General features: G+C 45.2%; 1 protein-coding gene across 6 annotated transcripts in view; it reads right to left on the bottom strand.

Moving 5' to 3' along the window:
- Nucleotides 1-24274, bottom strand: part of KALRN (kalirin RhoGEF kinase) — a 670515-nt gene that overhangs the window by 430487 nt on the left and 215754 nt on the right. For all 6 annotated transcript variants that reach the window (XM_047099540.1, XM_047099539.1, XM_047099545.1 and 3 more), the window contains exons 4-5: nt 6020-6212; nt 5089-5601 (exon numbers count right to left, since the gene is read on the bottom strand). In XM_047099540.1, the coding sequence (XP_046955496.1) occupies nt 5089-5601; nt 6020-6212 (706 nt within the window). The remainder of the gene's footprint in view (nt 1-5088; nt 5602-6019; nt 6213-24274) is intronic.

The raw sequence follows: 24274 nt of genomic DNA on the forward strand, positions 1-24274 counted from the left end.
GTATTTTCTTTATCTTTTTTTTTTAAGATTGTATTCATTTTTGAGAGAGGAAGAGAGACAGAGTACAAGCGGGGGAGGGGCAGAGAGAGAGGGAGACACAGAATCCAAAGCAGGCTCCAGGCTCTGAGCTGTCAGCACAGAGCCCGATATGGGACTCAAACCCATGAGCCATGAGATCATGACCTGAGCTGAAGTCAGACTCCTAACCACCTGAGCCACCCAGGAGCCCCAGCTCCAGTAGTTTCTGATATATGTCACTGGCATCAGTACATTGGTGGGCATCATGAGGTCATCATGACAACAAGGCTGGGTTCCCCACAGTGTGTGGGAGGTAGACTTTCTGATCTCAAGGTCTTTTCCAGTTCTGCCGTTCTAAGATGTGCCCTAGGCACCCAGGAAAGGGAGGGGAGCAGCTAGGAAGGATCCTCCACTGAGGAGCAAGAGGACATGGAATGAGGCTACTTAAGGACATTAATACCACAAACCGCCCCCTACTGGGGAAGAGCCCTCCCTTCTCTCTGGTAATGGGATATGACTGCAGGGCAGACACCTCCATCATACAAGGTCCACTGCAGCTGTGGGGGTAATCAGCTGTGAGACAGGTCTGCGAAGAGAGTCGTAATCTGCACGTGGCTAATGAGGACAGCCCGCCTGTGTTCTGTGAGCACAGTGGAGGACAGGCCCATTAGTTACAGGCTAGAGAGCACAGGACCAAGGCAGTGCTGCTCATCTTCCAACAAGACGCATTGTGCACTACTTGTATCACCTCTGAATTGCCCAGCCCTCCCACAAATTGCTCATTAAGGTTTTCCTAACATTTCTGAGCTGCAATATTCCCTCTTCTCTAAAAACCCCCAATCATGGAGGTTGTGCCTAGGGCATGGGGTGCACACAGCAGACATAAGTAATAATAAATAGCAGTTTGTGACAGCTTGCTGTTCCAGGACAGAAATTCTAGCCTACTCATCTTTATCGAAGTGCCTTGTTTGGGGATCATGACAACTGCTCACAGAAGTTCATTAAATGAATAGCGGCCTACTTTATGAGTTATCGTGGAACAGAGTCCTTCCTCCCTAAGTGTTTAATTGGCAGAGAAAATGGCTCCCTCCTCACCACCCCCAAGATGAGGAAGGATCATTTCAGGGGTCAGAGGAAAGTGATGAAAAATGGCTTCACTCCCCAAGACCAGCTGGTAAATGGGGAGCACCACGTATTATTCAAGCCCTAGGAAACAGCTGTCACCCCACAGAGCCAGAGGTGACAGACCCAGCACTCACCTCTTTACAAAAGTAGGAGCTGGGTGATCACCAGACTCCTCGATTTGCTAAGAGTTTCCCAGATCTGGAATTACAGGCCTCCGACAAGACTCCCACCAGAAGGGAGGCTAGGACATGGCTCATGCAGTAACTATTTCCTCCCACCCTTGTTTAGATGTGGATCCACGCAGACAACCCTTACCCCAAACCACCACCCTCTTCATCCCCTTTCAAAAACACCAAATAAGTCAAGGGCTGAGCACTTGATTCTGCACAGATATTTTAAATTAATCTTGAAGCAACTTAAAAGGACTGTTTTCTCTCCTGCCCCACACTGAGCACATTTTCTGTGGCAGCTGGGTCAAGCCTGAGCAACATTTTCACCACTGACTCAATATCAAAATATTCCTGAGCTGCCCTCTTCCCATCATTCCTTTCACTCCATGTTTCATTTTTTATATTCTCTCCCCTCCCCCTCTACACACACCAAGCACACCACACACATGCCACACACACATACTTCTTTCTATGGTATGAATACACCACAGAACATGGATCCTAAACTTAGAGTCTCTGCAGAGAACTCAGGGCTTGTGTACTTGGACAGGAAAAAAATATGCCTTTATTGTCACTAACATGTAACTGAAATATAGCATTCCTTTCCGTTATGAATGTAGGCAGCAAACTACATTAATGTTAGCAATACTTGTGCCTCTGACATCAACAGAAACACACACTCAGATCACATCAGGTTTTGCCCCGAAATGTCACTTATGCTCATCACTACTTCAAAATTATGGTAGGTAGAAGACTTCAAATAGAACTTGTTATTTAACAATGTTCCTAAAGAAGTATTCAAGTTATGGCTATTTAAAAAAAAATGTAATAACTGCACTTCAACAATTATTTTTCAAGGCCATATGTGTGTGTGTGTGTAATACATACATATACATATATTATATATATGTATGATATGTATGTATATATGTGTGTGTATACACATATATGTGTGTGTACATGTACATATGTATTATTTTGTACATTTACAAATGTTACTCTGAGAAGGGTCCACAGGCTTCCCCAGAACAAAGAGGTCCATAGCACAGAAAGGTTAAGAGCACCTGCTGTTGAGTGTGCCTTTGAAGGTGGGATTTGAGGTCGTCCCCAGAATCATCAGGGCATGGGCCAGATGGCTAAGGGGCTAACAGGCAGTGTTCAGTGGTAGCAAGAGGCAGGTCCTGGGAGTGAGAGATAGCAGGGCTATTGGGTTAAAAGTTAGGTTGGGCTTTGGAGACAGACCAAATACTAGCTCTGTCTAACCAAGAGTGTGATCTTCAGAAAATCACACTCTGGGTTAGAGAAAGAATCAAGCATGAATTGAGAAGATACATGGGTGGCCGAAATTACTGCCTGGCTGACTGGTGCTTGGCTGACTCTAGAAGGTCAGCCTTCCCTACCTGGGGACTTCTGAGGTTAAGGTATTTTGTTTTGTGTGTTTTGTTTGTGAGACAGGCGCTATCTGTGCCCTAGGCAGGCTTCCCATATCCTTGAGCTTCACGGGTGCAGGGAAGTGCCTAAAACAAAACACTTCTCGGCAGACCTGAGTCCTCCGCCTCCCCTTATGACCCTGGCTCACTGAAACAGGCACCCAGGCCAGGCTGTAAAGCAGATTCCTTGCCCCAGAGCAGAAGAGACTGCAAGTAAAAAGGAGATGTCCAGATCTTTCCACTATTGGTTACAGGAGCCAAAGTACCTGCCTCTGGCTTCACAGAGCATCTGGCTTCTGACCTGGTGTCTCTCGTCATTTGGTGAGCAGTGACAGTGACTCTGTAGTCCAAGGGGCCCTTCCTAGAGGGGAGTAGGCCAGGGCTGGAACCAGGCACTGGGCCACTGGGCAAGGAGCCCTCAGGAAGGCTAGGGAGACCTCACAGCTCCTAAGGTTGTGCAAGAAACTCTCCTACATATCTCTTCCAAAAACTGGCTTAAATGAGATTCAAAATTCCTTTTGTAGAAAGGGGCTATGCAATCTTTAAAAATTACACATATTGGTTTTCATCTGATTATGAACTATAAAAGATTAGAAAGCACAGAATAATTATACAGAGAGGGGCTCCTGGGTGGCTCAGCCAGCTGAGCGTCTGACTTTGGCTCAGGTCATGATCTCACAGTTCATGGGTTCAAGCCCTGCGTCGGGCTCTGTGCTGACAGGCCAGAGCTTGGAGCCTGCTTCAGGTTCTGTGTTTCCTTCTCTCTTTGCCCCTCCCCTGCTCACACTCTGTGTCTCTCTCCCTCTCTCTCTGTCCAAAATAAATAAAAATGAAAAAAATTGTATAAAAAAGAATATTTATACAGAAATTAAATCAACCATAACCATAAACCCTTGAAATCAAAACTATCAGCACTGTGATGAATTTTGTCCATTTATACCTATGTTGGCACTCTCACATAAATTGGGATCATAATTATATATAGTTTTATAACCTGGTTTCATTACTTACAAACACATAAGGACATTTTCAATATAGGATCTTAAAAGACACAAAACCATTGCATCAGATGCTGTCTATAAAACTCACAGGTTACCACAACATCACGGTATGCCTAAGAGTGGTATTATGCATTTGAATAGAAGTTATCCCCAGAACACTGATAGGAGGAAAACCTATTTCACTCTTCTTAAAGTGCATATAATAGTAAACTCTCTTCTTTAGCTTGGAGAGAATCTAGAGAAGATACTTCTGTATCCCTGGCAAAGAAGCACTATATGATATTTTTCTTTTTCACTTTCTCACATGTCCCCTGATAAGGGGAAAGCTTTGAAAATTCACTGCTGGAAAAGTGGGGTCTTGCTTGAGAAAGTACACAGCAGCTGAGGAAAATCCTCCAGAAAGCAGTGGTATGGAAGGAAGAACCTTGTACTTCAAACGGAAGAAAGCTGGATTCATACGTCAAGTCTGCCATTACAGCCCCAGGATCAAAGAGCACCCGTTTCCCGTATATCAGCAGAAACACCACCACCCACCTCAAAGGATCAAAGGGCTGCACAGATTAAATAAGACTCTGTATGTGAAAGTGCTTTGTCAACGGTAAAGGACACTGCAGGACAATAATCACTAAGTCGTGTTATTGTGACTGGTAACAGTATTGCTATTCTTGTGGCTTAGCTGGCTTTAACCACTCACTGCATGTCCTGAGAGGGGCAGCATCCAACAGTGCAAAAGTGTGGACTTCACAATCACATCACACTTCTCAGTCTGGCCAAGTTATTTGCCTTCCCAGTTTCTTCATCTATAAAATGGGATAACCGTCATATACCTACCCCTTACAACTCTTGAGATGATTAAAATAAGTTAATTTACACATGGTGCTTACAACAGTATCTGGCACATAATAAACACTACATAAAGGGAGATTTAGAGAGTCAACAATCAGGGCCTGGGTGGCTCAGTCAGTTAAGTGTCTGACTCTTGGTTTCTGCTCAGGTCATGATCTCATGATTTGTGACTTCGAGCCCCGCATCGGACTCTGTGCTGACAGTGTGGAGGCTGCTTGGGATTCTCTCTCTCCCTCTCTCTCTGTCCCCACCCCCTGCTCACTCGTGCGCTCGCTCTCTCTCTGTCAAAAATAAATAAATAAACACTTTTTTTAAAAAGTCAGTGATCAATGACCAAGTAAATCATCCCAAACCAGTAGGCACATTTTTAAAGCTTTCCACAAAAGTATTATTAATCAGGAAGTTGGACCAGCAGCCTCTGTAAGTTCCCCTAAAAAGCTAAGCAGCAACCCCCAACACACACAAGCCCCACTTCAGTCTGGCCAGCTCCCCTCCTACCTTCTCGGCATCCTGCTCAAAAAGCCGTAGCTGGAAGCACTGGTCCAACTTGAGCTTGCGCACATGCCACATCTGGTGCAGGTGCTGCCGGGTGGAGTGCAGCTTGTCCAGGAGGCTGGTGATCTTGGGCACCAGGCTCTGGAAGTCGGCGCTGCCCGGGATGCAGTTGCGCCCTGAGAAGCCGTCACTGCAGCGGATACACTGCAGCAGCCGCTGCCCCTCCCGGTCCAGCTCCTCCACAGGGGCCTTCAGCACCTTCTTCTTGAGCTGCGTGTGCTCGTCGATGAGCCGCCGTGAGCCTTCCACGTCCACGGGGAACTCCTTCCGGGCCAGCATCTCCTGTAGGTCCTCGAGGCGTGACAGCAGGTGCACAGCACTGTTGAAGAACTCCTCCAGGGAGAGCCGCAGCTCGATCCACTCTTCGTGGTTGTAGTCCAGGGAGCCATCAAACTCCTCGGTCAGCTGGGAGGGGTCCACCAGCTTCGTGAGGCCCTCCACGGACACCATGCTTGTCTGAGAGGGGCAGACACAGAGAGGGGGACTCAGTGATGTGGAGTGCGCAGGGGGAAGACCCCAGGGCAGCCTCAGGCAGAAGACAGAAAGTCAAGGGGAAAGGCTTGACATAAATCCGCACGTTAATGACCACAGCCTGCCTCAGAAAGGGCGAGTGGGAGAGCATGCAGCCCATGGGTCAGGAGCCACAAATCAGCCGGGGTCAGCAGTTTCAACAGACTGGCTGACAGCCCGGGACAATCTCTTGGGCTTTTATTCCTTCCAAGACTTACTGGTAAGGCCACAGTAGCCGACGAATCCTGAAATATCAGCCCCTGCCATCCTGCATATCGTAGGGTAAGTGGAGAAGTAGAAGTGAGAAGTGTGTGGGTAGCAGAAGAGAAGGGAAAGGGGGTGCTAAGAGAGAGGTCTGGCTCACCTCAAAGATGAATTTGGAGCTGCCAAAGTTGGTCTTCTGTTTCTGCCAGAAGTTGTCGGGTTTGATGATGAGGGCCACATGGATCTCAGCTGGAAAGGCTTCCTGTAGCGTCTTGAGGAGGGGCTTGATGAGGTCCCACTTGGAGCCCCGCATGTCGATGATGACGGTGAAGCCACGTTTGCACACGTCCTCACTGTGGGGAGGTCAGAGGTCAGGCATGGTCACTCTGGGTGGCTAAGACTTTGGGGAACGCAGTCAGAAAGCATCCAGAAAGCTGCTTTCCTTTTCACCTGGACCCCTCCAGCTTCACACCATGTTTCCTGGCTGCCTTCTAACCCAACTCAAAATGCAGAGTTTTCTGGCTGCCTCAGAAAACCTTTAGATTAACCCCATCTGACCTAGGGCATTCTGGCTTCTTCCAGCACTTAGCACGTAACTCAGCCCTCCCTACAGTCAGTCGTACTTGTTGGGATGTTTATGTGCAAGCGTTCAGAGTTGTATTTGATTTTCTTTTAATTTTTGTCTCCTTTTCTTGCTCCTGGCATGAATCATGATTTCCCCATTTGAATACAAGCTCTTCAAAGACAAGGACCCTACTGCCCTTAAACATGACATGAAAAGCTTTTGGTATGAGTTCTGACTTTCCCTGTGCCTACCTCAATACAGACACTGGTATGCTTTACCACTGAACTCAAAGTGGGCCAAAACATCTTTTTCCTCAGTGGGCTCTAGGCTGATTTGACCAGTGGATTAGCAATGGTACACAGAGCATTGATAACATATATTTGCCACCACTGTATTTAAAATGTATTACTTGTAAAGGCACCTGGGTGACTCAGTTGGCTGAGTGTCCAACTCTTGATTTCAGCTCAGGTCATGATCACACAATTGTGAGATTGAGCCCTGCATAGAGCTCTGCACTGACAATGTGGAGCCTGCTTGGGATTCTCTCTCTCCCTCTCTCTATGCCTTTCTGTCTGTCTGTCTGTCTGTCTCTCTCTCAAAATAAATAAATAAAATAAACATTAAAAAAATGTATTACTTGTAGTTTAAAATGTGTATTGGCTTCTAAAAAATCATGTTGCTGAGTCATGCGGATTACTCTTAGATGGCCAAGGGTGGGGCTGGTTGGGATGTGGTCCAGTTGTCTCACGTCCTTCCATTACACCAGTCAGGATATAAAAAGACATGTTTCAGGAAGTTAAGAGAGGGGAAACTACTCTTGAAATCAAGGCCAGATGAAGTGACAGTGACCATCTTGAACACCAAAAAGTAATTAGGCTAAGTGAATCAAGATGTTGCTATATAGCTTATTAAGTAGCAAAACTTATTTAAGCACTTAGACTTTAAGTATAACTCCTAAGAAATCAAAGAAAAAAATGAAAGCAAAAATAGTTATAACATGTCAGTTTGGAAGCAATTCTATGTTTTGGTAGTTAGGGGTCTTTCCTTCCATCCGTCTTGGTTTGCTTGACGTATGTATCTATTTTATAACTCAAAATAGATTTTGGTTAGTTCACATTAAAAAATTTTTTTAATGTTTATTTATTTTTGAGAGAGAGAGGCAGAGCGCCAGCAGGGGAAGGGCAGAGAGAGAGGAAGACACAGGATCCAAAGCAGGCTCCAGGCTCTGAGCTGTCAGCACACAGCCCGATGCAGGGCTTGAACTCATAAACCATGACATCATGACCTAAGGTGAAGTTGGACACTTAACCAACTGAGCCACCCTGGTGCCCCAATTCACATTTTTATATACATACTGGTGTAGCATTGCTTTAGGGTGTTTTGCTTAATTTCCTATTACCCAGATAGCACTTGCTTAAACCACTGTGCCTGTTGTGTGACCGACAGAGGAGTAACACCGCCTATTAATCACTTACAGCTACTGGAGGTAAGGCCACAATTGGAGGATTTAGGCCACAAAAGGAATCAAAGCCCCCTCTTAAATCTCAACCAGCGTTGAGAATGTCACAGACTGGTGAAGAGACCACAGCTCCTGTGACCTTGTGACTGTCTCAAGCATAAGGCAGCTCACTTAGGCTTCCCAGTTTGACAGGAAACTTCCCAGGCAAGTTGTTGCTACAAATGACTAGACTCAACAAGAGAGGAAGCCTGAGTCTTTTATTTCTCCCCAAAGCGTGTGTCCCAAAGGAAAGGAGTTGCCTCTTCTTTGACACGTACTGAGTCGACAAGTCGCCAGAGTCGTCCATAAAACATTCTCTCTGCCCTATTTCTGAAAGCAATGTGACTTTTCTTAATGTATGGGATTTCTTTCCCATTATAAGAGAAACACCTGCTAATTTATAGAAAAGTTAAAATAGTCAAAGACCTATATAAGAGAAGCTCACGATAAGAAGTTACAATACTCTGGTCTATTTCCTTCCAGTCTTTTTTGTGCATGAGGTTTTCACACTGTATAGTGTTCTATTTTTCATTGCAACAGAGGTTTTTTTCTCATATCTAAAATGTCTTAAAACTATTACATTTAATGACACATGGGCCATCTTATACCTATATCCTAACTTATTTAATCATTCTCATTATTTCTTTACAGAAAGGCAAATCAACTTTGCCGTGCACACTAGCAATGCATGAGAGTAGCCCCCCCCCCTTACTGTCTCATTAGCACTGGCCACTGAATTTTTTTTATTTCTTTTTTTAATTTTTTAAAGTTTATTTATTTTGAGAGTGTGTGCACGCGCGCATGCACACACAATGGGGGAGGGGCAGAGTGAGAGAGAAAGAGACAGAAAATCCCGAGCAGGCTCTGTACTGTCAGTGCACAGCGTCTACTGTTAGAGTTTGTGGGGCACAAATTCACAAACCTGTGAGATCATGACCTGAGCCAAAATCAAGAGTCAGACACTTAACCAACCGAGGCACCCAAGTGCTCCTGGCCATTGAACTTTTTACATCTTTGCCCATCTTCTAGGAAAAATACTGTGTTACATTTAAATACACATTTCTTTGATTACCAGGTATAGCTTATTGTTCCATAAGTATTTCCCTGTGATTACTTGAAGAGTTCTCTTATCTATTTTTCTATTAGAGTTTACTGGTTTCTCTCACTGTTCTTAGCTTCGTTTAGCTTGACTTCCACTTGTTACATGCCCACTATGTCAGGCACTGCGAGCTGACCGTGGGTCCTGCCTTTCCTTCGAGATGCCCAGCTTCCTTGTTTCCCTGCCCCTCAGGTTCCACTGCTGTAACTGTCCTTTTGCTCACATCCCTAACAACAAATAGTGACTATCCCAGTATGTAAATATGGTGAGCAGCAGCAGCCTATACACTATGAACTAATAATCCCTGACAACTAAAAGTAGAAATCAGGCACTAATATTCTCTAGGAAATTCTCCCTAGCTCAGGAGATGGGGACAGATGCCCAGGGGCTGAGTGCTGAGAGCTAATCTAATTGGCATCTTTCTATGAAAATAGTCTTATCTCCTAAGGTGCTCTGTATGTTTCGTTTCAAGTAAGAAGCATAGTTGGGGGAGGGAAAAGAACTTTTTACCAATGCTTATTCTATGCCAGAGCCTACGCTTAGGCACTTGATACCCATTATTTCATTTTATCCTCACAATAACTTATAAACTTGGTATGGTTATCTCCATGTAAGGAATAATGAAACAGAGGCATGGAATTTGCCTAAGGTCACATGACCACTAAGAGGCTAAACAGAGGGTCAAAACCAGGACTTTAAAGCCCACTCTCGGGGCGCCTGGGTGGCGCAGTCGGTTAAGCGTCCGACTTCAGCCAGGTCACGATCTCGCGGTCCGTGAGTTCGAGCCCCGCGTCGGGCTCTGGGCTGATGGCTCAGAGCCTGGAGCCTGTTTCCGATTCTGTGTCTCCCTCTCTCTCTGCCCCTCGCCCATTCATGCTCTGTCTCTCTCTGTCCCAAAAATAAATAAACGTTGAAAAAAAAATTAAAAAAAAAAAAAAATAAAGCCCACTCTCAGGTCACTATATCATACTACACCCTACCATATTGCTGCTACATGTGGTGTTCCTGTGATCGGGGGTGGGGGTTAAGAGTTCGTGATGGGGGATTGGATTAGGATGCTCACTGGAGATGAGGGCAATTAGCACAAGGACTCTAAGTGTATGCCCTTCCATTCTGTAGTCTGTGCAAAAATCACAAAATCACAGAAACAAGAGAGCATGCATATTGAAAAGTTCCAGCAATTCACTTTGGTTTTGGCATATGAGTAAGAGTCAGAGAGCTATGAGGGGGTGCTGCTCTGAGTGCTTTAGAGAGCCCTGTTCTGTGCTCTGACCCTCCTCTTGCACATTTTCTCCCCCAGGGAACAAGGCAACTTGCCCCATAGAGTCCATGTTGCCCTCACCCACCTTCTAGACTAAGCTCCTACCACCTAAAACCCTAAAATTCTCTGCCCAAAGGGCCCTTAGCCTACTCCCTGGGCCCACGTGTACTTCTTTCCTAGGTTCAGTTCCCCCAAGGACAAGAAATACCAGCAGTCTAAACACAAGAATGTGGCTAGAACATGGATATGTGAGCTGAGGTGTCCACACGCATGCAGAAAGACAGAGCTGGGCAGTGGGCAGAGAAGGGAGGCAGACCATGGGCTGGGGGTCAGTCTCCCTGGACTGTCAAGTTCTAGCATGGAACTCAGAGCAGTCCAACAAATATAAAAGTTAAGTTGGCCTCCTAAGTTGCTATGAAAATGCATTTGTTAAAGTAGAGGGTAGACTCTTTAACATTTCGTTAGCTTGCTATATTAATTTTCAATATTTACACATAGGGTATGTGGGTTTCTATTTGTACTCTTGCCCTGGGCATCACAGTTAGAAGCAGGCCTTCTTAGAAGAGACAGGAGTGGAAGCAGACCTCAAATCAGGATGCATCTCATACCATGGCAGGAGCGCTGGATTTATCCTAAGGGCAATGAAGAACCACTGAAGGGTGTCATTTAGGGAAGGAACGTGATCAGGTGATTCGGAAGGCTTGCCCTGAAGCTGTGCAGAGGGAGAGTAAATCAGGGTCAGCCAGAGGGAGTGGCAGAAGGAGAAGCAGAGAACCCTCTTCCTTTGGATCTTTGCTAAAATGCCTCCTAAATTAAGTCTCCCTTGGGCCACCCTATTCAAGGCTATGGCTCTCGCCTGGCACTGCCTACTTCCCTGCCCTTATTTTTCTCCTTAGCACTTACTACCATCTGGATCATATATTTTATTTATTTACTTATTGTCCCACTTCCTTCACTGGAAAGTAACCTCAGTGAGGGCAGAGAGTTTTGTATTGATTCCACTGCTGGATCCCCAATGCCTAATACAGTGCCTGGTGCTTGTTAAGACTCAATACACTGAGGTGGCACTTAAGGCAATGGAATCTAGAACCAGCCTTCTTTGGTCTGAATCCTGGCTCCATCATTCACTTATTGAGGCACTTTAGGCAAGTTACTTTTAACCTCTATGCCTTAGCCCTTTAACTGCAAAACATGAATGAACAGGAATACTAACAGCCTATACTACAGGGCTACTTAAAGGTTAAGTTTGTTAATGCCCATAAAGTGCTTACCATGGTGCTAGACACATAATCTGTACTACGTAAGTCTTAGCTGCTATAAGAGATGCGGTGAGTATCCCACCAGGGACACTTTATTGACCACTGTGCCCAGCCTCCAGCTCTAAAAGTGCTATAGCTATCAGCTTACACTTGAGATCATCTCTGGAGACTTCCCTGCCGCTGATAGATGACACTTCTCCAAGAGACACGTGGGCAGTGACAACCTCACACCAGGTGGGTGTGTGGGGGGGTGCCTTTCTATTACAAAGGTGCCAAAGCTCAGACCCTCTACCACAAGGTGGAGTAGCTCTGAAGTGTGACTTACGTTGCAGAGCCTTCTCATTCTCCAAGTCGGTCTCCGGTAGACTTTAGCTGAGACCACATCCTTGCTTAGCCCTTCCTCTTCCCTACTCTGCTTCTCCAACTCCCTTAAAGGTTTTCTTGAAGAGAATGCCCTTAATGAATAATTTATACCTGAATCCCCATCTGAAGAAACATAGCCTAAAACATACATCCACCAATTTCCTACATACATGAAATTCTGAAGGCAATTTGATATATGGCCTGGAAATTAAAAGAAATCCAGGTTGCAAATTTTGACTCGGGGACTGTACAGTGACTGGCACAGAGTAGGCATTCAATAATATTTGCTGAATGAATACATTCATGAACTATGGTAGTAGATATGCACAGAAGTGAGTAAGCACCCAGTGAAAATGAGTAAGACAAAGAGAAACTTCCTGAGTCAAAGATAGAATTTATGGGAATATCAGTGTTTCAGAGATGGGAGAAGAAAGCAGATGAGCCTGAGGAAAAATGCAGAGAGGTTAGAGAAAACCAAGAGGGGAAGAAATCAGGGAAGGGAGGATTTCAAGGAGGAACTGCAGTGTCAAATGCTGCAAAGAGGTAAGTCATTAACTGAGGTCAGAACTTTTCCATTGAGCAACTAAGAGGCATCGGTCCCATCAGTCAGGGCAATTTCAGTGGGGTGTTAGCATGGAGATTGGGTGGAGCAGGGAAGCAGTCTTCCTATTTGATCTCTGAGATGATTATAGGAAATGTCAAAGTCATCTGAGGTTGCTTTTGGCGCACTCCCATCCCTGGCCCTGTCTTCCCAACTCTGGAAACAGCCAGGGTCTGCACCCTGCTCTTTGGCTGCCCAAGCCCCAGGTGGCTCCCCAGCCTGCCTCTGCCCCAAGCTGACATGCCCCCAGACCTCTTTTACTCTCAGCATGCTCGATGGAGAGCAATTTGAGTAAACCAATTTACCCTGGAATAAAACAGGTAGCCTTCCTTTTCCCTTTAGGTTATTTACCTTTTAAATAATATTTATTAGCCCAAGTTAAATGATCAGCAGCACATATGGCCACGTTGTATATGGGGAGGAGGGAGTGTAGAAAGGTGAAGCTTGGAGAAATAGGCCTTTAAATCCACTAAAGAGAGGAAAGGAGAGTGAGTGACCCTGCCCATCCCCCCCACCCCTTCCTTTAGACAGAGAACACAGCCACTGCTCACTACCCCTCTGCCCCATTTGTTTCCCATCTGGGGCTTGAGACCTGGAACCCCTGGGCCAGCTTCTTGCCCTTTGTGCGTGGTAAACTGCGTGGTAAACTGCGTGGTAAACTGCGTGGTAAACTGTTTCATGGACTCTCGGAGCCCTCAGGCCCAGGACATAAATGTATACTTTATGATTGATTGGATATTTCTTGTACTCAGTTCTAGACCATTTAGTCTTTTGTTCATTACACGTTACTGGAGCTGTTTTCACTCGTGAGAGTTTGTACCATCTCAAAAAAGCATTTGTGCTGCTTTATGCCAATGCTTCTCAAACTTTAGTCACTTTCATTATCACCTAGGACACTTGTTTAAAAATGCTGATTTGGGGAAACCTTTCAGATATTATGATGAAAATCAGTCTGGGATGAGACCCAGGAGTCTCTCCAGGTGATCCAAGATCCAAGGACAATACCTAGACTCTTTTAGGTGTGGCTTTAGTGATACTCACGTTGTCTAAATCAGACTAGGATATGCTTTCATAAACAGGTAGCACACAGCTATACCATCAGGGCAATGTTTGCAAGGTCAACCAGCAGCTATGCTCTATAGGAGCCTGCCAAAAATGCTAGCATGTTTCTCTCTCTATCCTCATGTTCTCTCAAACGGAATCATTATTGGAAGCACAGACATGGGAGGATTTCTGTGCTCACTTCTCTGCCTTCTTTTTGCAAAACCGAGCTCCTCCTCTCTTGGCCTGGAAAGGCTTTCCCTGAAAGGCCTGGTGGCTGCCTTCCCCAACACAGCAATTCTGTGTTCAAACCAGACGCCTGCTGGAGACCTGCCTTCCCAGGCTTCCTCTCTAAAGGAACTTCTAAATTGCCATTAAATCATTATGAAGCTTCTTATCATGCACCTGACCTGGCAGGCTTATCTAAAATATCTGGGCAAGTCCTGGGTTATCTCTGGGTCCTCCAGGCCCTGCACACATCTGATGCCCCAGAGTTGTGTCTTGACCCATTAGACTGTGAATGGTGTAAGGGCTTTCCCAGGTTTGACTGGTACAGGTATGGAGGGTCTCAGTGGTGGGCAGTGAAGAACCAATGAATAAGCCTGTTACCACTGACCCTTTTTTTACTCCTGGTGGCCCCCAACACCAAACAGAAATCACAATTTAGCAGCACACTATTGAACCCAGTCCTCCAAAATGGTTTTATTAGGCAAGGCTATTACTATTGCTTGTAATGCATTCAAGTGTCTTTGGAGGAGGCTTAAACTCTCCATTCTTTAAACCACTTCCAACTCACTCACACACTCACTTGATCTGTCTGCTTGCTGGCCTTTGGATTTGCCTCCTCTATCTTAGCTGCTATTATCATCCCAACCCTGTTTCATAGATCTGAAGACTCAATGCCTTTAGCCTGGAGGGACGGGGCAGGGATTGAGATACCAGCGCCTCAAGCGAAGGGTTGCTCTGGGACCTGAAGAGCAGGGCAAAATGCCTGTCAGGCCAGGTCTTCACCCTGGGTTACAGGTTTGGCTTCAGGAAGCCAAATGCCACTTCTTCCCAATCACTGCTCCCTCAACTCCTCCCTAGGTCCCTGGCCAAGGGAAGCCCAGACCATCCCTCTGGATTCCATTTGGGCCACATCAGTGAACCACCCTGGATATCATCCCTGGTCATCTGGCTAAGGGGTCAGATTTAAATGCCACCTTCTCCCTTGGGCTTTCCCCTGACTTCCTTGTCAGAGGGATCTCCCCCTTGTTAAAATGGATATGTTATCCGTGTCTCTCTAAACTGACTTATTAGTTTCAATCTTATATTAGACTTTGGCCTCTCCTACCTCTATGCCTTTGTGCTTGCCCATACTAACCCCATCTTTGCCTAGATAACTCCTACTCCCATTTCAAAGCTCAACTCACATGCTTCCTCCTCCAAGAAGTCTTCCCATATTGATACATTTCCTCCCATCCCACTGGGATGAAGGTTCTTCCCACACATTGCCATAACCTTGTCCTTACTCTGCATGGCAGCTGTCATATGTGGGGTAACTACCGCCAGGCTCTGGCTAATCAATTTCTTTATCCCTCACAGAGATTTATATGGCTTCACAATGAGAGCCTAGTTATGAAGGTGCTTCATAAATAATATGGTGTCATGTAAATATGTCATATTATTCATTAACTTATTCATCCAACAAATATATACTGAGCCCTTACTTTGTGGCTGGCCTAGTGCTAGACACTAGCAATATAAATGTGAACAAGACAGAAACATGAAGGTTACATTCTATGGAAAGAGAGGGACACAAGAGAGTAGATAGATAAACAGAATAAATGCAAATTGTGATATGTCTTAAGAACTTATCAGGTGGTCAGGACAGGCCACTATGAAGAGCTGAAGTTTAAGCAGAGAACAAAATTCCAAGAAGAAGCTAGTTAAGGAAATACTGTAGAAAGAATAATGCAGGGAGCAGCAACGGTCTGTGCAAAGGCCCTGAGGTAGAAAAGAGCCTGTGTTGCTGGCTGCTCCTCCATTACAAGGAGGAATCAGGGATAGCAAAGTTCAGTAAGCAAGCAGGGGACCAGCAACGAGACCTAGGCTGGAGCTCTAAATCTTGAGGAGCTCAAAAATCAAGCTGGGGAGAGATATAAAATGAGAGTACAACTAATGAAATGGAGCAGTTGTCTTTGATAAAAATGGGACATACACATATTAATGATAAAAGCTGATTCTATTGAGCATATGAAAATCCAATGTATGCTAAGCATTTTATTCCTCACATAAGACTTACAAGTAGCTGCTATTATTATCCCACTCCATAGCTAAGGAAACTGAGACTCAAAGAGGTTGAGTAACTTGCTTAAAGTCACCAGGAAGAGTCAAAATCTGTATTTGAATCTGGTCTGTTCAATTCCAGTATCTGTCATGCTACCTTGTCTGAGAGACAAAGACAGCTTAAGCTTGAAGCAACTTTAATGCTTACTCCTGCTAATCCTTCATTTTAGAGTTGAGGGCAGCAAGTTCCTGAGCAAGAAAGTGATTTGCTCAGGGTCACACAGGTGGGTGGACATTTTGGCCATGTGGGCCAGACCTCCAGCTGTCAATCTCCCTGCTTCAGGTCTTCTATTAAGCCACGAGAACTCTGGAAATGAGAAGGGAAATTCTCCCCAACCTCAGATAATCTGGTTTGGAGGTTCAGGGTAACCTCTGTTGAGTACTAATGCCCCTTCCCCAGGAATGAGGGCCATCCAGCTGATGGTTTCCATGGTGCTCTGGCAGCAGAGGGATGGCCTGACGTTGTTTGCCCTAGCTTTTGTGGTGCCACCTGAGATTTATCCCACGTCTATGAATGTCCAGCAGTTTCTCACTTGAAACAGCTCCTGGAAAAAATACAACATCGAACCATCTTGATGGCAGGTGTAAGAGCAGAGATCCACAATGAAAATGCCCCAGCAGACCAGGCAAGGGGGCAACAAGGGTTTCTGCTTTGTGTGTTCTGCTGTGGGCTGTTCAGTTGGTGCAAACTGTGGGGTACAGGGTGTCAGCAGTATAGGGTATCAGAATCCTAGTGCTGGCGCCCAGGAAGGTCCAGTGCTTGGACTGTGATGAAATAATTTTCAAATCAGACCTACTCACCAAGTTGTCTAGGGAAGGTAAGAAATTAAACACTGTGGTAGAGAGCTAGACTGGTCACTAAGCAGTGGATGACGAAGAGGAAGGACAAGGTAAGTGACGGACTCCCTGTTTAATGAGGGCAATACTGGCCCTGCCAACACAACTCTGGCCCTGCAGGTGCAAGCCAATCAGCAATGAAGGATGATTTGGAAGGATGACTGGAGAAGTCTTACCCATCCTGCATGACAGCCTTTAATACCTGGAGACAGTTCTCCGTGAGCAGACAGAAACCAGCAAAGGGAAGAAGGGAGAGGAGCCCCAATGAGTCACCTGCTGTGCCCTTTTCCCTAGAACTGTGCTGTACCACTGTCTCCCTGAAATCATTTCATGAGCTGACTTCTCCATTCAGAATTCAAGCAAAAGAAAGGTCTCTGGAGCTTTGAGAAGGAAAAGATCCTCCTGACCCATGTGTTGGAGTTCACATGCCATTCTCAGGTCTTGGAGAGTCCCTGGCTGTAGGATCTAGATTTCCTTTCAGTTTTTCATCCATCCCTCTGATCTGGGTTAACCCTTTTCTACTCCTTATTGCTATTCTCACAGCAGCCCTCGGCAGATTGCCCCAAACCACACCACACCCATTTTCTTAAACAACCAGAAATCAGCAGGTGTTAAAGAAAAGTGTTAAAGACACATTAGCACCTGCGTTAAGCTTTCTAATTGGTATAATCAGAAGCAGTAAAAAGAACACATGGAGGAGACAGTGCCTTACTGAGAAAAGAGCCACTCTCCAGGGAACATTGTGTGGTGAATGAGCATTTGCTGGCACAGATAGTTCTCAAACTCACCCTTCAAAACGTGGAGGGCTCCTGGATGGCTGGGTGGCTGATAGGTGGGAGAGAGGAGCTCTGAGAGGTGGCAGGACTCCCTGGCCTGTTGTGGACCTCTCCTGCCTGGCTCACAGGTGATGGTCCACCATCAGGTGGCTTTCTGTCACAACGGGAGGTTCATCTACCATCAAGGTCTCCTCAGAATCCATGTCAATCCATCCAGAGGTTTTTTTTCTTTGTTTCTTGTTTTTTGTTTGTTTTATTGGAAGACACTGTCAACTTTCCCAGGTCATGATTATTCCACAGAATTTGTGTCTTTTCTACCCATTGAACAAGACATTTTTTGCCTCTGGGCCTCTGACCTGTGATGCCAGGGCTGGGGGACAAAGGTCAAAATAATGCTTTGTTCTAAACCAAAGCCTCAATTCCTCCTCTGTAAAGTGAGGAGACTCTGACTAATTGGTCAGAGATTTGACTTAGTGGTGTTTAAAAGTTCCCTGGTAATTCAAAGGTACATCCATGGTTAAGTCACTACTACGGTAAAGATTCTGCAGATTTCCTTGCCCATTTCCAGGTCTAGGAGCTCCCTCTTTGTCAGTTCCCTGGGCCCAACTTTCCCCAAAACAAACCCAACTCCTGCCCAAGTCAGAGTCCCAGAGAAGCCTTACACTGGAGAACAAAAAAAGAAGGCCAACATTTTCCAAGTCTTTAAAGTCTATTCCCTAATTCCACTCAAATGAAGCTGTTTAAACAAACAAACAAACAAACAAACAAACAAACAAACAATGCTGACTGCAAATGTGCCCAAAGCAAGGATGTGGCTGATTGTCTTTCTTCCCCTCTCCCACCTGCCACCCCTCCCCCACCCCCACCCAGGGTGTAGTAAAATATTAAATAGCACAGACTCAGCTTCCAAGATTACTTACTCCAAGTATCCCCAGATGTGGCCATACAATGAGACGTCTAGTGGCCTAAAAAACACAGCAGGACCTCACATCTGCATTACTGACTTGTCCTAGATGCTGCCTTTAAACAAAACACTTTCTAAAAAGTCAAATCTGCTCAGAGTCAAAAGAGAATGACACAGGCTGAAGGGAGCTCCCAAAGAGAGTTCTGGAAATGGCATGGGTGACAGCAGTACCAAGGTGAAAGTACCCAGCCTTCCAAAGCATGGCTACCTCAGAGGGGCCAGCCCGGGTTAGCTGCACAAACCCTGGTGTCCTGACTAACCAGCCAGGTCACCTGACAGTCTCAAACACACATTCCATTCACCAAAGGGAGAGGCCTTGCTTTCTAAATCTGACTGGCCTGTGGGCAGGACACTTGGAAGGGGGAAGAAGAGCTTAGAAGGTCTTAGAGAAGGACCAGAACTGTTGCTTGTAGAAGTCTGGGGCTGGCTGGCAGAGAGGGACAGCGGCAGAGGGGCACATTCAGGGAGGCTGGGATAGAAACTGATGTGACTATTTCCCGACAGCAGCCTCCTGTCCCATTTCCCACAGTGCCCACAGAGATGTTCATCCTTTCCTTCTGGGGCATTCAGAACATGAGGCAGAAACAAAACAGAAACCAAAGCAAGCAGAGGAAAAGAAATAGCGGACTGGAAACGGAAACCACAACCTCTCCACACAGCCCTCCCCTTTCCCTGTCCTCTCCAGACAGACTCCAGGGCCAAGCTCCCCGGGCCTTTTCCACTGCCCCATCTTTCTCCCATAGTCAGGCCGGGTGAACAACAGTATCTTTTAATGTTAAAAAATGTCATTATAATCACTGATCAAAAATCTGTGGGTAGTAAACCAAAGATGGAGCCCCTGTTCCTGTCTAACCACAGTGCCCTCAGTCACCCCAACAAAGATGCAGGAAACTCTTCCAAAACAGGGAGAAAGAAAAGAGAGAAGAGAGGGGGCCCAAGAGAGGCTGCAAAGGTGGGGCCAGTGCTGCCAGCCTTCCTTGCTCACCCCAATCCCTGTTGCCCTCACCACTCCTTCTCCTCCGCCTGCTGCACCGTCACCTCTCCCCACCCTCACAAGGGACCCTCCACTCTCCAGCTGGGCTCTGGTTTCCTGGCAGGGCAGGTAGAATCCTCATTAATAAACCACACGTTTCCTCTGGGAAACCGTCTTTGGTCAAATTGTGCCTGTGCACACCTCCACTCCTTCCCCTCCTCCTTCTCAAGTAATGGTACTTTCTTGAAAGCCCGGTGCTATTTGCCTACAGCACATGCAGACACATGCCCAAACAAACCTACCAACACAGACACCCTCGGCTACCCCTCACACAGCTACTCCTGCATGCCCACCACGTTCTACCAATGCAGGAGACCTCCTTCCCATGGGGCGGGAAGCCCTTGTGCTGCAGCCAGCCTTCCTTCCCTCAGACACCCAGACGGAGGTGTCCTGGCCAAGGGCACTGATGAGATCCCTGTGATGTATATGGAAGAAAAACCCTGTAATGGCTTAGGCACGAGGGGGAGCCTGACAGCAGCAAGGGAGGTCAGAGAGCCAGACAGAGGAAACCTGAGGGAGGGGGACATGTTTGGAACTCGACACTAAATAGGCAGGGCTCCAACAGGTCTTTGTTCCCACCTGCAGCTAGCTCAGAGCCTTAGAAAGCTCACCTGTGAGTGGAAAATCCTCTGCTTATGACACAGGGGAGGTCCTGACCTCCAGTGCATGCCACTCTGGGGGTCACCTGCTGTCCCACAGGTTCTGCCCATGTCAGGGGGCAGTGTAAGGTTGCAGCAACTGGTCCCAGCAACACCACTGGCCAACTGGGAAGCCCTGGGCATGTCAGAGCACTCTCTGAACAGCACTTTACCCTTTTAAAGTGAAGAAATTGGCCTGGCTGACCTCTATAGCCCCTCCTGCCTCAAGCTCCAGGATTTGAATCCACCTACTTCTTTTAAAAATCTAGGTCAAATTTCATGTCCAATAAATCTTCTCTGGTTAAGTCCATTTAACTGGTATGCCTGTTTAATCATTGCCTTGAAATGGTTAATTTTGTCTTCTCCAGTGGACCTTAGAACCTCAAACACACTGTGAGTTGTCCCAAGGGCAAGAACTGGGTGTCCCCTCATTAGCCCATAAGTTCACGGGCAACCTGAAAAAGCCAGAGGATTATTGGACCATTCTCTCTGAGTTGGTACATATATAAGAACTAAACAATCATCCTGTGTATGCACAGAATGAAATCTCGACCAATTGGCAGGTGTCCTAGTAGAACACCCCACCATGGTCAAGGCTGGTAAAGGGTAGGAGTGATTCTTGTCTTCCTCCAAGTCCAAAACAGGGAGTTTTCTTTCAGGAAATGGGTTCAAGGCCCGAGTTTCTTGCAGAGGAAAACAGCTTACTGTTGGGAGATAAGTGCACATTACCTTCCTGGGCAGAGAATCAGGGGAGAGGGGCAAGTCACAGCACTAGGTTGAGACCTGGCCTCAGGTACCAGGCCAAGAGGAGTTTCTGTGCAAGACCTGGCCCATGAATTACTAGGGATGACAACAGATGAACTTCCAGCTCAAGACGGCACAGAAGAGTCTAGGAGATGAGAGGGAGAAAAACATTGGTTTGGGGGGTTTTGAGTAGCTCTCAAAATGAAGTCTGGTCCTCGTCTGACCTAGAATCAGATGGGGTAGGGAGAGGGGAGGCTCTGAGACGAAAGAAAAGACAAAGCAGGGCCATCAGAACACACACATGGATATGTCAGTAAATTCTCCAGAAAAGCATTTGTCCTAGCTGAGTCACCACAGCTCTGACAAAGTGCTCCTATCTGGGTTTCGGGACAAGTGGGGCTGGCTGTTACACTTGCTCAACTTAGAAACAGGAATACTCCTCCTTGGTGAGACAGAGTCCACTCCCAGGTCCCTCGCATGCTCCCCCATGCTTCATCCTCTGGCAAAGGGCCCTGCCTTCTTTCTGCCATAGAGCCAGTCTACCCACGCCCTGTGGGTACAGTCCATTACACAGGAAAGACGACATCCCAAAGGAAACCTGGGTCTGGCCTCACTGACTCCATGTCTGGAAGACAGAAGCTGGCAAGGGCCCCAAGGGTTCCAGGCACAAGACACTGCCCTTTCCCCTGGGGGAGCTCCCAGTCTAATGGAACTCTGTCAACTTGCTAGGTACTGCTCTACAAACTCACTAAACAAGACTCACCATTTCTGCCCTCAAGAAGCTCACTATTCATCAAGGAGAAAGGTTTGTGGACAGTCAGAACTTATAGAAGAGACAGGGACCATCACAGCTTTATGATGAGTTCTCTAGATTCAAAAGTCTTTTTCAAATTTTGTTCAAATTATTTGTTCTGTTTAAGTTATTGATGCTGAACTTTTAAGAATTTCTTAAGTGTTTTTATTTAAAGCAATCCGAGAAGAGAAGAGATGGAGTGGAACAGGCAAGGGGGAGACATTCTTCTTTTAGTAAAAGCTACAGTGGCAAACTGGTACAGAAATTTTTTGCAAATAGTGAGTATATTCACCAGGGTTATACTTTCAGCAACAAAAAGCCCTAGGTTGTGGCGTTTTTCTTATTTTTGTCTTTTGTGTTCAGAGAAAGAAAACAGTGTCTAAAAGGCAAGGCTTGAAAAGACAAATGAAGACTTTTATCTTCAATGTTTGTGGCTGATGAAAATAGCAAGGGAGATAGTAGAAGTTCCAAGTACTTCTATGCTTAGGGCACTGTGACTTCAATCTACCTTAGACTGAAGACAAACCAATGGGAAGGATTTTTTTTTTAATTTGAAAAAATTATAAAAAGGAAGCTTTTTAAAAGAAAGTTAAGAATTGGTATAGATATATCACATTATTTATGCATTTTCCCTAAAAAATACCACTATAAAATTCCCAGTTTCAAATGGCAATTAGTATATACCCAAGTTAAATATTTCCACAAACATAACTTTATTGAATATGCACTAACATTATCAGAAAGATTATATTAAACCCATTTTGTAGTTGGAAAAAAAATTATTACTTAGTGCTTACTTAATTTTCAGTGTTTTAATAAAAATGTAAAGCCTTGAAAACCCAAGCAGAACACTATCATTTAGAGCCTCTGATAAAACCAATCTGTGTCCTTGGGTAGCTGAGCAGAGGTACTCCACCACTTGGTGGCAGCATGCCTAACTTGGCAGCTTGTATATAATAAGGACAATCTCTCTACAAAATTAGTTTTATAACATAAAATGTCATATATACCTAAAAATGTACACAACCCCAAACACCAGTAAAGGGCACATGATAATACCTAACCAATGATAGGTGAAGCAAGAAATACAAAACATGTAAAAAAAATACTCATATGGTAGAGAAGGGAAAAACAGCCTCAAGTCTAGAATCCGCTAAGTGAAAAATACATCCTTCTTCCCCAGTGCTAGGCTGTCTCTCCAGCATCTATATTCAGGTCCATCTATATTCAAGTCTATATTATTTCCAGCATTGACAAATAAATCAGAACTAAATTTAAATCATCCTGATTCCCTAGCATGAATTCCAGAAAAACTTGAATGTAGTGGGACTTATTTCACCTGACATGTTAAAATGTACCTAATCAAGGCAGCACCAGAAATGTCAGCTTCCCAATCAGCCTGCTGTTGGTGAGCCATAACCTTCAGCAGCCTAAAGCAGAAAATGTAGGGCTACACCTGAGTTTTAGAGGCTCATTCACCATTGCTGCCCAGAGAAAAACTCCAAGGAGACCTAACTTAGAAGGCAGATAAGGACCTCAGTTCGGATGAGCACAGAGGAGGTTAACAACCACTTTAGGCCAAGCCAAGAACTGACTGTACAACCAGCCAAGGAGCTGAAACACATCCAAAGGCAAAACTAAAAACTCACCGTGGGCAAAAAGCAATTAAGTCCTTCTAGATTTCATATCAGATCCAAACTTTAATGTATGGTCCCCATTAAGAGGCCTATTAGTTCAGGAAAATAAAAAGACCTGACAGACCCCCAAAGGGCAGGCCCTGTGACCGACTCCTTTAGTCTTTTCAAATCCAGGATCAGACTTAAGTCTGTAACACATGGAACTACATTAGGGTTTCCTGATGATAGTGATAACAATGTTTGCACAGTGGGGCCTGGTTATTGATGAGCAAATAAACAAATCTGGAGAAATGTCAAGACTTGGAAGTCTAAGGCAAGGCATACTGGATATATAAATTGGGAAATTTGGAAAGCAATGTGGCAATGTGAATCACTAGCCTTTAAAAAATGTCTGATTGCCATAAATCTATCTCAAAGAAACTATCTAAAAAGTAGACAACAGTTTACACACAAAGGTGTTTACTGGGAGTTTATATAGCAATGAAATTTTGAAAATAACTTAGATGCCTAATGATAGGGTCAATTAAAATATGGTACATTTCAATACACACTACTATGCATAAAAAGTCTTGAATGTTAAGAAAATATTCTTCTGGTATAATGTCGAGTGGAATAAAACAAGAAGAAATTAAAAAAGCAATAATTCAATTCTGTTTTTTTAAAAGCTCTAAATAAAAAAAGACAGGAAGGAAATATTTCAATATATTAACTGTCCTTATCTCTATATGATACAGTACATGATTAAAGTATTTTCTTTAATTCTTTATATTTTTCTGCACTTATTTTCTATAATAAAGAAATGGTTTTCTTTTTTTTAATTTTTTTTTCAACGTTTATTTATTTTTGGGACAGAGAGAGACAGAGCATTAACGGGGGAGGAGCAGAGAGAGAGGGAGACACAGAATCGGAAACAGGCTCCAGGCTCTGAGCCATCAGCCCAGAGCCTGACGAGGGGCTCGAACTCCCGGACCGCGAGAT

Source organism: Lynx rufus, unplaced genomic scaffold, assembly GCF_022079265.1.
Source record: "Lynx rufus isolate CCGP_SWC_20201006 ecotype Redwood Valley unplaced genomic scaffold, mLynRuf1.p SCAF_5, whole genome shotgun sequence".
NCBI classification, from domain to species: Eukaryota; Metazoa; Chordata; class Mammalia; order Carnivora; family Felidae; genus Lynx; species Lynx rufus.